Source organism: Lissotriton helveticus, chromosome 9, assembly GCF_964261635.1.
Source record: "Lissotriton helveticus chromosome 9, aLisHel1.1, whole genome shotgun sequence".
Taxonomy (NCBI): Eukaryota; Metazoa; Chordata; class Amphibia; order Caudata; family Salamandridae; genus Lissotriton; species Lissotriton helveticus.
The window spans coordinates 640,866,971-640,882,664 of NC_136070.1; the positions used below are offsets into that span (position 1 = coordinate 640,866,971).

The following is a 15,694-nucleotide window of genomic DNA, read 5'->3' on the forward strand; positions in this document are numbered from 1 at the left end:
TTTTCTATCCTTGTCACTGTTTTCCTTCATTTCTCCTGCTCCTTGTCGCCTGCTTTAGTATTTTTCTCTCGCTTGTTCTTGGTCAAAGCCTGATGATTAAAAATAAGTCCTTGTCCACAAAAAGAGTGCTGGTGGGCCTCACCTACAACCACCGACCCATACTAATCACCAATTGCTTTGCTCCAAGCAGAAAGAAGTTTTAAAATGTGCCTGAAATACGCCTCAATGAGTCACATTGCCTCGCCTGATCATAAACTGAGTTCCCAAGGGGCCCTTCTTAAACCCACAGCTGCAGAAGGGGCCATTTGAAGATTCCTCAGGGGGGACCTTGACCAAAAGAGCCGGGACTAGTCTCTTCCATAAACTCCAACCTTAGTTTTGTGCCCACCTCCCTGACTTGTCTTGGCCTGCCTGTGAGACTCTTGTGGAATCTGCCGGTTTTGTATTTACCAGTATTTATAGAGCGCATCAATCATCCCGGGGGACATCACGGCGCTAGGACAGATTAGAGTCTAGTGCAATTCAATTTGAACATTGGTAGGGTCAGTATCTAGGGAACAGGGTGGTTTTTCGTTTTTCCCAAACAGTAGGTAGTCGTCTGCCAGGGGAAGGTCAAGGGGTAGGTTGTTCCAGAGAACCGCAGCTGATTTGAAGAAGGACCAGACGCCCATTTTGGCCTTGGAACTGCGCTCAATTGAGGCGAGGGCTTGATGGCATGATCTTAGATTACGTGAAGGGATGTGGAATTGTAGCTAATCTTGTAGAATGTGTGGTCCTGTTTTGTAGGGTTTTATGCGCACAACAGAGGAGCTTGAAACGGGCTCTCTGGCGGACTGGTAGCCAGTGTAATTCCTTCAGGCAGAGGGATGATGAACTATATTTTTTTTATTACATATTAGTTTGGCAGCAGCGCTCTGAACAACATGAAGTCTAGTGAAAAGATAGTCAGCCATGCCTACATGCTGGGCATTGCCATAATCAACTCTGCCCGGAAGCGGACCTGACCTCGTCAGAGCCGGTCACTTCACCCGCCGCGTGGCTCCTCCTGAGTGCACCCGGTCTCCCTGCTACCACCGCCCACTCGTCGCCCCTGAGGCTGTGACCTCCGGTTTTCGTTCATTCTCTGTGCCAGCAGTTGTTTTTCTCCCCGTGTGGTGCCCCTGACAGTGATTTTTGTCGTTTCCGCTTTTCTCGCCGTTGCACCCCACTCCCTGCCGCTGCTCCCCCGCCCCCTTTTCTCTTGGACCCTTTCCCCTTCCCATTCGCCACCCCGCTCCTGCCTCCCAGCTGCTCCTTCCTCCCACTGGACATTTAAGGCGCTTCCACGCGACGGGGGAGCGGTGACCTGACCTCGTCGTAGCCGGTCACTCCACCCGCCGCGTGGTTCCTCCTGAGTGCACCCGGTCTCCCTGCTACCACCGCCCGCTCGACACCGCCCCTGAGGCTTTGACCCCTGTGTCTCCGTTTTTCGTTCATTATCTGTGCCAGCAATTGTTGTTTTTCTCCTCGTGTGGTGCCCCGGAGTGATTTTTGTCGTTTCTGCTTTTCCCGCCGTTGCACCCCACTCCCTGCCGCTGCTCCCCCTTTTCTCTTGCACCCTCTCCCCTTCCCATTTGCCACCCCGCTCCCGCCTCCCAGCTGCTCCTCCCTCCCTCCACTTATGGCAGAGTCGGCACGTACGCGCAGATTGTGCGCCAAAGGCAAGCCCGTCTGCACCCAGCACCAGGAACCCTGGATCTCGACGATGCCAACGCGCCCGACGAACCTACGCTGCCGCCTCCCTCCGCACACTCAACACCGGCCGGAACCCCGCCTGCCACCTGGCCACCCCGAAAAGCACCCACGGACCCTCCACCTGCCAAGAATGCAAATTCACCTGCAGCCATCCCGGGCCGGCACCCGCCAAGCCTACCACCAGCAAGAATCACCTCAAGTGCATCCTGCTCAACACCCGCTCCGTCCACCGACACGCAGTCGAACTCTGGAACCTCCTAGACACTACTGCACCCGACGTCGCCTTCCTCACGGAAACCTGGATGAACGCCTCCTCAGCCCCGGACATCACCATAGCCATCCCCGACAGCTACAAGATCACCCGAAGGGACCGCACCAACCAAACCAGAGGAGGCATCACCATCGTCCACAGAAACACAATCCGCATCACAACCAACTCGGAAGACACCCTCACAGCCGCCGAACACCTGCACTTCCAGATACACACCGACCCCAGAACAACCCTCAGAGGCACCCTTATCTACAGACCCCCGGGACCACGCACTTAATTCAGCGAAGCCATCGCAGACTTCATTAGCCCGCTCGCTCTCGCCTCCCCAGACTACATCCTCCTAGGAGACCTCAACTTCCACCTGGAGAAAAACAATGACAGCAACACCACCACCCTGCTGGACAACCTCGGACTCAAGCAACTAGTGAACACCCCCACCCACACTACAGGTCTTTGCACTTTATTCATTATACAGACCGGTCATCATAATTTGGAGGTTTGTCGTGTTGTTGGTTCTTTTTGGAAAAGAAAAACCGTTGGATAAATTATATGTTGTTTTGAACCCAACGGAACCATGTTTTTCTAAATCACCCACTAGATAAAGCATGCTGTGTTAAGAGTGAAGTAAAAGGTCTAGTCCTTATGGGCGGCAACAAATGGAGACCGGGCGGTACCAAGGCAGGACTTAGAAGCCTCATAATGAATTGGAAGCCAGCGTTTACCAAGGACTAGGACACCAGCCTATGAAAAAAATGGGAGGTGAGAAAGCGAGGCTTCCTAAAGCATACTAGACTACAGCATGCCTTGCATGGCGAGCAGCGCATGCGCGCTGCCAAGAGGCTTGACCTAAAAAGGATATATATATATATATATATATATATATATATTTTATGCTGTGGTGTGTCGTCTCCCCGACGAAATAAAATACACTGCTCACCTGCACTTGGGTCTCCTCTCTTCTTCTGCGCTATCCAGGATTGGGCGCCAGGCGAGAGCAAGCAGGGACTGTATATATATATATATATATATATATATATATATATATATATATATATATATATATATATCTCAGGTACTCGATACAACGCACACGCTATCTATCATCTAATTAACATGAATTTTCGCACAAGTGCTGCTTTGCAAAATGTAGTCCCAGATAGTAACTGGGTGGGATAGCTCTGCTGATTCACTATGGGTGGCCTGGCACGAGGAAGACATGTTGGTGAGTGGGGAATGTTATTTTAGTTAATTGTACTGTGAAGGGAGCAGATGCTCACTGTTTGGACTGGGATAAGGAGGACTGATAAGGAGGCAATTTCAGGTCCAAGTGGCAACGGATTGATTGTTCTGTTGCAGGTGAATCCCGCAAGTACAGGAGACTATCTCTGACTTGTCAAGGGTTGCAGCATACAGGTAATGTGGACACCACAAAGAGAATGAAAGTTTGCTTGTACCTCTTAGGCCACACCACACCAACTGCTGCCTGGTACACCAGCAAAACAAAAGGGAATAGAAAGTACCACACTGAAGCACAATTGTGACACGGAAATTGTAAATCATTAAACCAAAGAACAGATCCCTAAAAATACTCAAGTCAAAGTAAGATTCACAAAGGTGCCAGTAAAACTAAATTTGAGATACGATGGGGGGCGATTTATGTGTTCGGACGGGTGAAGAAACATTTTCCAGCTTCACAAAATGCCCTCTAAGACAGCCATACAGTTTTCAGATGCCAAATAAAATACTGAGATGTATTTTACCCAGGTAACTATTTAAAAACAAAAAAGGAGGTCTATTTCTCAACTATAGCCAGGGAAATTGACTTCGTGTTTTCAATACCAATCTTTACTGTGTTCCAAATTCTAGTCACAAAACGTGACCAGTGTTGGTGATGCAACTGTTCAAGTTTACAGAATCACAGATGTAAATGTTACCACCACAAACGTCAGCAGATTACACAAAAAAAATCTGCAGTCTGTTGTAATCTCCATCCCATTTTCCATGCGTCTGCGGGTTTTTACAGTAGGCCTAGTATGTACATAGATGGGTAAGCCAATCATAGAGTAACTGCAATCAGGGCTGGTCCTATTCTATTACCTGAACAATGGGGTTACAACCAGGTAGATGCGCCACAATTTACAAATGCATTACTTGGAAAAAAGATACGTTGGTGTAACGGAATATGCAACAAACCTGAAAATTAACCACGCATACCAACCTAACGGGAATAAAAAGCAACACAGGAATTGTTTTATGGCAACATGGAATATAATTGTTAGTTTTCTGCTCCTAACCATCACAAATACACTTGGTACTGCAGACCACTGGATATTAATGTGCAGGCAGAAAATGGCACAGGAGATAAATGCAGTCAGGGCGAGTCTAGTAAAAATCCTTAAAAGGAAACATCACACACACGAGCATCGCGCATGAGCGTTTTTATCAGATTATATTAGTATCTGGAAACTGGTAGTTTTATTTCGCAATAACTGAGTGGATGTTACTTATTTCGCACATAAACACTATTCATCTCCATCTAGGTCACCATCTCTCAACTGGTCCAGAGAAGTATGGTGCGCATTCTTTCCGTGGAGTCCTCGAAGCCAGATAGAGAGGGCAATAAAGATTAAAAACTAAAACCACGGGAGGGGGGGGGGGGGGCTTAGTGTATTGCAGTACCTTGACCCGAAACTAAAATTTTAAAAAAACAGCTGAACACCCGCAGAATCTTTTTCATTGCGGACAGACGGTGTCACACGACAACCACGCTGTCATTTTAGACGCTTTTTTCTTCCATTTTCTGATCTTGTCACCGGGTTTGGGTACAATGCATTGCAAGAAGAGGGTTTTCTCCAGGGTGATCTTTCCAAAGAAGATAGACTTCTAATGAGAGAATTTAACTTAACCGTTAAATTACATGATGGCTGGCATGGTACTCTCTAGGGGAGTAAAGATTCAGCCTTACGGCCTGCGGCACTATTTGCGATGAACGCCACTCGGTATCTGCGCCCTGTTCCCAGATTCCGCGTCTACCAGTCAATGACTTACTCTCTTTGTCCTCTCCATCTCTGGGTTAAAGCCCTCTATCAGAGTAGCACGTGCGTCTACCACTGGTTTCCCTTGGGGTTCTGCTATGCTAATAAGCAATTAAACAACATTATCGACAACATGACTGGACCCATTCTCCAGTGAGTCCCCAACACACATCAGCTGCCGGGCTGGTCGACACCCCTTTGCAGTGCAGTAGTGACCCTCGCATCCCTTATGGCAGAACCCACGCGCCTTGCACTTCTCGAATCAAGGCCCAGCAGCCCTTCGACAACAAACCCGGTAGACCTAACAATATGACCAATTTATCTACAGAAGTTAGGAACGTAGCAGGTGGACCGGTGCAAGTAAGCTTCATAATTTGAGTCAAAACGTCTCTTGTGACGAAAATAAGGACGAAATAAAAGGGTGCGCGGCATTCAAAACACCCCTTTCAGAACCGGAGGTGGTGGCTCAGTCCGACACAATGCCTGTGACGCCGGACGCGCGCGCGTACTGCGCTCTGCATTCCCTCCGTAGCTATGGTTGACGAATTCGGTCATTGACTGGGTGTGGCTGCGCCTTTGGGAATGTGGGACTCACAACACAACTATTGCTAGAATGTCTAATGCTTAACCAGACAATTAAATAAAAATCACACGACGACGTCCGCGTCAGTCAAGCTACCATCAAATGGCCGCTCGCGCCAGGTGTATGCAAGAAGGGGGCGGGGCTACGCTAGTCGGACCGTTAGGATAACGGTACTTTACCTCCCAACAATAATTACACGTTAAAAGCCGCCGTTCCCGAAGTGCCAAAAGATCAGATAGAGCGTAGCCGTCTTTTCGCCCTGCAACACAAAACCTCAGGGGGGGCAGGGGGTCGGTCTTAAAGCGCTGGTTTGTGGAGGGTGGGCGGCTTCTTAAATCAACTGCCACGGGTGGAATATGCACGAGCCGCTGCAGTGTCCACTTACCATGGCTGGATGAAGAGGTAAACGTTGCCCGCTTCGCTCCGACGGTGAGTAAAGACGGCAATGGTGAGACCCCCTTCAGCTTTCTCAGAATGTGAGGAGGGGCTGGCGCGATGCACGCTGGGAGCTGCTTCACCAATCCCGGCAGAGAGGTGGGGTGACTAGCATCCAGAGATCCGCGGCATCATTCCAGGGAAGGCTGGCCTTTGTGGAAAAGCGGCGGAGAACATAACGGCAGAGGGCATCGCCAGCTCTCAGGATTCAGCCATATAGGGCTCGTGCTATTTTTGCTGAAATGCAGGGTATTATTTAGTTTTAATTAGATTTTGGAGCAATTGTTTTCCCATGTTTTACTAAAATTTGATTAATGTATTCATTTCAACGAGATATTATTCCATCATATACATTTCATGTTCTTGTATTTACAAAACGCTATTTCGAGAACTATGACAAGTATGCAAGCGGTTTACATAAATATATGTGCAGGAAGGTAAAATGAGGACAATTCAGCTGCTTGAATAATTATTGGAGGGGAACTCTTTTCTAGGAGCTTGGCTTTCAAATAGGTACGAAAGATGTGCTGAGGGAGAAAAGCGCAGAAGGAAAGCGGGTGGGGGCGGGTGCCAGAGCTTAGCTGGGCAAATTATTTAAAACTAGAGAGTGCACGCGAAGGCTGGGGAACCAGTTGGGTGGCAAATGGGGGGGGGGGGGGGGGGGGATAACATTGACAGTATAAATGAACGAGTGAGGACCAGGTAATGAGGGGAAAAATTATGGACATATTTAAAGAACAATACATAGGAAATAGGATTGAAGATGGAAAAAAGGAAGAACAGAGAGTAGTAAATTTGCAATCCATGAAGGTTTATTAGCAAAATTGCAAATTCAAATTATTCCTTAATCACGTTACAACACTTTATTTTATTCAGTTTTTACATAGCGCAAACTCGACCCAAAGGTATCAGAGCGCTTTACATGAGCACTAGTTGCATTCCAGATGGGGACATTCATTTTAACGCACACAAAGATTAAGGGTTTTACCAAGGCCAAGAATCACAGGATGTTTAAGCTTCCCGCCAGACTCAAACATGGTTCCCCAGCTTCAAAGTTTCTGCTCTAGCTATTAAGCCACATTGTTCAGTATAATCCTGTGCAGGTCAAAACAGCAAATACAGAGGGGTGATCGCAAAATCTATGGGGGTGTTGCCGCGCCCTTACCTGTGGACCCAGAACGCCGAAGGACACCAAAGGACCGACGTAGCAGCCAGCCTCCCGCCGCCGCACTCCCTGTCACTCGAGTGCCGCTGCTGTGTGGAGAGCTGAACTGGTGGGACTGCATTTCCCAGCACCCTCAGCGGCCGGAAGCCGCGCACCGCAATTTCGCGCCAGGAGGAGCATAAAGAGCAGCGCTACTCCCCGCGTCGCGGGAGCAGCCCGGGACAAGGGCGGGACAGTCTATGACAGTCATAGACAGGAAGAGGCAGGGCTGGGCCATATACTCTGGCTAAACTGGGCCGGGACCCTTGGAGATTTGTGGTATACGTTGCAGGTAAATCGATTACTTGATGTACTGTTTTTCAACCACTTAGATTAGCTGCGGATACACATTCTGTCTAATTTTTCTCCAGTATTACTATTCTAGGTAATAGGATAAAACATGCCAAGTGCTTCAAAGGAGAAATTCACATCGGGGGTAGGCCCTATTGACAATTACCTGGTAAAGATGGTAAATAAAATCAATAATGATAGGAGGGCCTCTTTAGGCAGGGACAGCCCACCAAATTCTGTCCAAAATCCCCCGATCCCTCTGGACAACCCCCCAGAGGTCGCTGCCCCTGAATTGGATCAAACTGTGGTTACCTCGGTGGTTGCTCAGGTTCATACTGAGCCCCCATCAGTAGATTTAAACATAGGAAGTGATGACAATGAAGAAGTACTGCCTATTACTAGACCTGTCAGAAACTGCAGGAAACAACAAACTAAAAGGGGGGTGTAAGCATCCAAAAAAAAGGGTAGTTACCCCCTTACCAACAAAAAAGAACACTGATGAGTCTATCATAGTACAGGATGAAAGCATTATGGCTAATAACAAATTAAGTTCAGATCAATTTGCCCAATTACTTCGCTCTTTGGAAGCCAAGTTCGAAGCAAAATTAGAACAGTATGTCCAACCCCTAGTATGTAAACTCGACAGTGTTACTGCCGAACTAAAGAGGCTAGGAGGGCTGATATCCAAACAATTAGCAGTGGCTGATAGTATAAAACCGGTTGGGAAAGGCACAGGAGGGAAAGAGCAGGAAGTTATAGCTGAGAACCAGCAGCAATCCACCCAGCACATAACTAGATCTGATTCAGTTATAAAGGCCTCTACCACTGCAGTGAGTGTAGTCACACGACCGACAACAGGGCCTGATGTTACTTCTAGCAATAATTTCGTGAGGAGAAGTAAATTCATAAACCTTCCCCCGGAGTGTAGCCCCTATGTAGTTGTTTTAACCAATGTTCCGCCTCATGATATGCACTCAGTCCAGACACCCGAGGAATCGCATGACTCCCTTAAAAACAAAACTGTGTCATGGCTGAACAGGAGGTTCGGTTTCCCTATAAAATTTGCCCCTGATATTATAACAACTAGAAGGGCAAACTGGATTGGCCCCACTAGAAAGAACTGCAATGGGGACTGTATAGTTGTAAATTTCAGACACCCACAACATGTGGCTACAGTTCTGTTAAGGGCAGCCTCCATGACGAACGATGCTAATAGTATCTGTGTGCGACCTCTTGTTTTTTTTTTATAATCACCTTAATAGAGTACCCCCACATAGCGTGAGAATGAGACCATATACACCTGTCATGGCTCAGACACCGGGCTCATTGCAGGGACTCGGAGGAGAAAATCATTTTAAATATGGGTCTAATATTGTCACACATAACAGATTTGATGCACTCTCTGGTTTAGATTTGTGCGATTGACGAGAGGTTTGTGAGGGACCAGGAGAAGAGTCTCTTCCAGACCTGGTTCCCTTGGTATCTGATCACCCTACACTGACCCCTGTTATTGCTTACTGTAACCCCGTAACTATGTGTAATGTCGAGGGGGGAACGGTTAAGATGTTAAGTTGGAACGTTGCTGGCCTGCGCTCCAAAAGAGAGGATAGCAACTGGTTAAATTTTGTTAAACAACATGACATTGTGGCTCTTCAAGAGACATGGGATAGGAACTGTGACTTTTGGATGGATGGTTTCACCTCGCATTTTGTTCCAGCATTGAGATCGTTAGCAGGGAGAGATAGAGGGGGCCTAGTGCTTTTAGTACCTGTGAACGTAAGGGGGAAAGTGAAAAGGGTAGATTGTGCCTCCCACAATTTTCTTATCCTGGAACTAAGACTAACAGATAACACCAAATTAATCCTTGTGAACTACTATAACTCGCAGCAAGGGGATTCCCCAAATGAACATTTGACTTGGTTGACAGATTTTTTAAAATACTTATAATGTAAAGCAAACCACTTTTTGCCAATATATCCTGTTGGGCGATTTTAATGTGCACCTATGTAGTCAGAATTGTCTATTAATCGATAAAGACGGGCCAGATTTCACATCCCCGCAGCATTTAGAGCATACTTACAAGGGGGAAGCCTTGGAGAAACTCCTGTCTAAAAACGATTTGTTTGAAGCAGGGTTTTTTGACAAAAGTACCCGTATTGCCACGTATATAGGCAGGGATTGTGATGGAATATGCCTGCACAGGCTTCACGTCACTGCGCCCTATGTACTAATAGGCCAGAAACTGTGGCCCACTTCCTTTTTGAATGTCCTGACTACGCCCGCCCAAGATCCCACTGGCTTAAACCACTTTGTAGACAATTGGGTACTCGCCAGCATCTGGAGGCTCTACGTATTTTACTAACTGATACATCCTCTCCCATCGTTTGTGCTGTATCCAAATTTTTAAAATGGGCATGGTTGATCCGTTTAAAAAGACTGTCCATATCAATTTAATTCTCCTTTTAATTAATTTATTCTTGATCTAATTGCTACTTCTTATCTGCTTTGCTTTTAAATGTACAGTCTTTTACGATGTGCTGTTTTTATATACTTTTGTAATGCTTTTATGATACTTGCATATCGAAATAAAGCAATCAACCAACCAACCGGATTGTGAAACAATAATTGACTACATATTTCTTTCCTCAGGGCTTTTAAAATATGTAATCTTCTATAATGCTATTCCTTCTTCCTTCAGTGACCACAATCCAGTGAGGATTGAGCTGGTAAATGGTTTTTCTCTTTTAAATAAAACTGTTCCGCCACAGGCTGTTGTGGAGGTTAAAGCCAAAGATCAGGGGAGGAGGCTAAATTGGAGTAGAGTTGTACCAGAGGAGTCTTTCCACACCATTACCGTTAACGCCGCCCAGGATTTAAACATCTGTGGAGATGCCCTCTATAGTGGGGAGGAAGTAATAACTTCATATGAAGCTATTTGCTCCCAAGTGGCTAAGGAACTTACGACTAAAAATCGACCAGCAAAAAATAAATCGGTAATGGGCTGGTTTGACCATAAATGCACTAAAACCCATAACCTCCTTAAAAAAGCTCTTCAGGAGCAACCGAGGAACAAAGCCCGGGTAGCCCAGCTCAGAAGAGAGTACTCAAGAACAGTACAGGAAAGGAAAAATGAAATTAAACATGAAGCATGGGCTGAGCTTATGGATAAAGCAACCCTAAAAGATAGTGCACAGTTTTGGTCCATTATTAATACCCCTTTGTTTTCCTATACTCAAAACAATGTTTTAGAAGTAAATATTGCAGAGGAGGACTGGTTGAGCCACTTCGAAAAAATTTATGGAAGCCATTTAGAGTTGGAAATTTTTGTGGCCCCAGCCTCAGAACCTCCTGTTACGCCAGTAAGGTTTCATTTTGCGGAAGTCGTTAAAGCAATTGAGGGTACAGCAGGACGAAAGGCACCAGGCCCAGATGGGGTACCTTCTGATATGTACAAGGCAAACCCTATGTACTGGCAAATATCTTGACTAATGTCTTTAACACCTCGGCCTGTGTGGGATTCCCTAAGTCATGGTCTCGATCAATAATAATTCCAGTTTTAAAGAAGGGTCAAAGGGGAGACCCTAGATGCTATAGGCCTATATCCTTGTTAGATTCCTCCATAAAAATCTTGGGGAAGGTTATCCTAGCAAGGATAACAGGGTGGGCCTCGGACAATAACATACTGTCCGATGCCCAGTATGGCTTTAGAGCGGGGAGGAGCACGGAGGACCAATGTCTGAACCTACACCTAATCATAGCTAAATACACGAAGGCGGCCAGGGGCTCTATTTTTCTGGGCTTCATGGGCTTGTCCACGGCCTTTGATCTTGTTAATTGGTCAAGGCTGTGGACAATGCTTCTGGAGATGGGCCTTGATCAGCCCCTTGTGTATTTTCTGGCCGAGCTGCATAAAGACTTAAATGCCTCAATTAGGATGACGAATGAGGGGAAATGCACGTCAAGTTTTAAGTCTGGTAGAGGGGTGCGTCAGGGATGCATCTTGGCCCCCATGTTGTTTACGCTGTATGTAAACTCGTTGGAGGTAAACCTGTTAACAGCGACTCCCGACATCCCTCGCATGGGAGGTACACCGATTTCGGTGCTCCTCTATGCGGACGACGCAGTCTTATTAGCTAGGATCCCGTTGGGCCTACAAAGATTGCTGGACTCTTTCGGGGATTTTATGAAAAGCCTGGATTTGTTAGTAAATAACGTCAAATCTCATGTTATGCCACTGGGTGTCTCAAAAAATAAAGTTAAGACCTTTTACTGAGGCAGTGAAGAAATCACCAGAGTAAAGGTATTTACCTATTTGGGAGTAGTTTTCGATGATAGGGGTTTGTGGTCCCCACAGCTCTCAATAAAGGTAAATGCAGTGAGAAGTTCTTCAGCTACAGTGTTAGGTTTTGCTAAAAGGTTGGGGGGGAAACCCTTTGAGGCGATCCTGGCACTTTATAAAGCCAAGACCTTATCTATTGCAAGGTATGGGGCAGCAATATGGGGGTTTACCAAACCCGACCACATCCAAACAGAAGAAAATACATTTTTACGGTCACTCCTAGGCCTTCTGCAATCCACAGCTACCCACTCTGTCCATCTTGAACTGGGGATAGGTTATATAGCTGATATAATTAAAATAGCCCCTATTCTGCTATGGATCAAAATCTGGTTGAATTCGAACCTTTCTCTAAACCACAAGATTCTAAAGGATTGTATCAACCTAGATAATATGAAGGAAATTCAGTGTTTGTCCTATATAAAAATGTTAGCTGTGTATTTGGGGCGACCGGAGATTTTTTACAATCCAGAATCTCTATGTAAGGCTGACTTAGCGTGGGTAAAAATCAATTTTACTATGCTAAGGGAGGCAGAGCGGGAAGCAGCAGAACTATGTAAACCATCGGTTAGGAGCCATGTTCTGGTTACATTGTCACTAACGATGTCTCCCTACTTGTCCATAGTGGCTAATTATTTTCATAGATGGTTATTGACAAAACTCCGGTAAACCAAATACATACGGTACTTTGGGACTTACAGGGCTGGAGTAGACCCGAGGACGCCGCTCCGTGCAAATGTGATGATTTTTCCCCCCAAGATACCTTGCACTTTATGATTTTTTTTGTCCTCTGTACCATGATGCCAGGAAAAGGTTCATTCTTCCATTACTGAAAAAGATTAATTTTATCCAGTGTAAACCTGCTTTATTGTTTTTACAACTGTTGGAATCCCCGGTAACCATGTTTTGTGTCGCCAGCTTTCTTGCCGCGTCTGCTAGAAATAGGAGGGTTAGACAGAAAGCCGCACAAGAAATTCAATCCTCTTAAAATATTGATAATGTATACCAATCAATGGCTTTAAACTTGTAAACGATTGTTATTGATTTTTAAATGAACATGTACTGTATTTTAACCTTGTATTGTAAATTTTTATAAATATTTTTAATTGTTTTATATATGTATAGCATACTTTTATGATTTTAATTAATCGAATAAAGTGGTTTGACTTGACTTGACTTGAGCAAATACAGAGGCAAATTATTTAAAGATAGTCATCTGGAAATCGAAAAAGGTTCTGTTCCCCCCAAATTAAGCTGGGGATTCAGATGTGGTTGCTAGCAGGAGGGAGTCAAGTAGCAGATGTTAGCAAGTGTGGCTTAAAGGCAGAACTACATGAAGGTTCAGTCAGACAAAGAGGAATTGGTTTGCACAAGAGTTTAATTTTAAATAAGCATTGAGTCTTAAGAGATTGGAAAGGGGAATCTGTTCTCGGAAGAGTAGACAGGAGCATCTGAAACTACCTAGTTCAGCAATATAGAATTAAACATACTATTTGTAAAGTGAAGTACACCACCCTACAGTTACCAAGAGGAGGGGACCAATCACAAACCATAGTTTTATGATAAAATAACTTTGCCCTCCTTCCCAGGCATCGCACAACAGAGGCTCACAGCTGCACACATTTCAGGAGCTATTTGACACAGGAGGATACTTTGTGGTCAGGTCGTTCCGAACACAGCTGCATGAAACTAATTATCCAACTTTCAGTGAAACTAACCTTAATAACAGCTTTTGTGGAAATGTAAACAACTGAAACTATTCATTATTCAAACTATGACAGTTTAGAGCTTGACTCCTGAAACGAGAAAAAAGGGTGAGATAACACAGCAGGCAAAAAGCAATTTTAGCATGAGTTGTCAAACTGAGGCCTGCATTTACTATGGATAAATTATCATTGAACACACTCTAATTATGGTAAATTAGAATGTGAAAATCACTATGATCAAACTTTACTTAAAATTACACTTGCTCAATGAATATATTTAATATGCATCAGTACATGTGTAAAGCATAACAAAAAGCAGTGGCAGTGCCTCACCATTTCCCCCCTCTGTGGCTCACACTACACAAAATATTCACAAGTCCCCTTCAATACTGCATTTCAAATGTCTGTTAACTTCTGCTGTTCAATTCGAGACTCCTCTAAGTCTTTGAACTTGTCTTAAATATGACACTGTAGGTCCTTCAGCTCTGCTTCTTCTCTCCCATTTTCTCTTGCTTCCCATTTTCTCGCATTCTCTTCCCTTACTCCTTAAAACACTCCTTCCAGTTATCCATCTCATACACAAAAATTAACTGATGACTATATCAGCAATGATTGGTATGGGTGTCAAAATGGTCCCAGTATCCCACTAACTATGCCACCAAGCCAGCTACCTACTGCAGAAAAATATTTCCCAAGTGCCTCCCAGGCACCTGTTGTTTCTAACTTTTTAAAATCTTTCAAAACCCCAGTAATGTTATTTACAGACCTGTCAATCTTTTTGCTCTTATCAGGCACATACATGCAGCATTGCTGAATGCGTAGCATGCCACAGACTCCACCTTCTTTTGCAAGTAAAATATCTAAAACAAGCCTATTTTGTAAAACCATGACCATAACTGCCACAAGTTCTGTGTTAATAGCTGGCAACGCTCCGGCAGTATTGGACACCAAGCTTTTTACCAACGTGGATAGCTTTTTAACCTTCAGGTAATCCAAAACTATTCCTACAGAAGCAATCAGAGTGTCAGAAATGCCACTTGCTAATTGCAAAGCACTTGCTTTTGTCTTCCATGAAAAATCACATCTTATTTATTTACATAGTACATCTTAGAAAGCACTAAGGCTAGGTAACAACTACCAACCCAATACAAAAGAAGGAGGAAATAAGCATTTTCTCCACAAAAATAATACATTCCAGGAATGAAAGGTTCTCTTCCACCAAATACTTGCTCTCCCAACACTTCAAATCCCTGTGGGCACTCACTCCAGCCAATCATCTGAGGATTAAAACACAGTGTTACTTGCTTTTGCTAATCCAAATTCAACTTTTAGTGTAGCTCTGCACTCTTTAGCTTTTCTTCATCCTTTTCCTACTCAGATACCCTCTCTTTGCCTTGTTCTGAAGTTCTTACCTTATACCCTCCAACACTTCAATAAATTGTTTCTCATAGGTAAACATCTTACATGTCAATCCTTCCTTCTTAGCATTACAAACATCAATCTTGTTCAGAGATCCCACACAGTATCCATGTATCTAGTTTAATATGAGCATTCAAATGTTTTTACATAGGCACCAGGTCAACATTTGAAAAATAGTATTCAAAGTCACCCTGATGATAAAGTAGACCAAGCATTATACTACACAAAAGGGAGTAGGTAAGAGGTAAGTGATGGTAGGTCATTCTATTCACAATGAATGCAGGTAAATCATCTCTGAGATGCACTCTTCGGGCACAACCGCTCTCACTCTCACCAATCCTTGGCAATCTTTCTCTTCTTGGGACACTTCTGGAGGCGCTGCTCGGCCCTTCTTCAGGATCTGACTTATCATTCACAGCCTCTTTAGCTCATTTCACTGTGGCTACAGGGTCAGCACTTTTCTCAGATTGACTTTGAAAAACACTAGTACACTTTTCTCTTCTGGCCGTTTGATGTGCTCTGGAGTTTGACTCTGCAAATTAGTGGTTGTGGTCACCACCTCTTCATCAGCATTTCTCACTATTTGGGTGAGAGAAGCATTTACCCAATTAAGAAGGTCACCGCACTTCATACTAGTGTTGGCCACCAGGATGACTTTAAAGGGGCCACACCAGCAGGTC

At 44.8% G+C, this 15,694-nt stretch overlaps 1 protein-coding gene across 2 annotated transcripts in view; it reads right to left on the bottom strand.

Annotated features, from left to right (window-relative positions):
* Positions 1 to 6,166, bottom strand: part of LOC144781736 (cofilin-1-like) — a 66,316-nt gene extending 60,150 nt beyond the window's left edge. Inside the window, exon 1 of one of the 2 annotated variants that reach the window (XM_078660712.1) lies at positions 5,054 to 5,086. In XM_078660712.1, coding sequence (XP_078516838.1) covers positions 5,054 to 5,071 — 18 coding nt within the window. In that variant the 5' untranslated portion in view covers positions 5,072 to 5,086. Of the gene's footprint in view, positions 1 to 5,053; positions 5,087 to 6,008 lie in introns of those variants that run through there. The other variant, XM_078660713.1, reaches the window with a different exon arrangement.
* Positions 6,167 to 15,694: the final 9,528 nt, after the last annotated feature.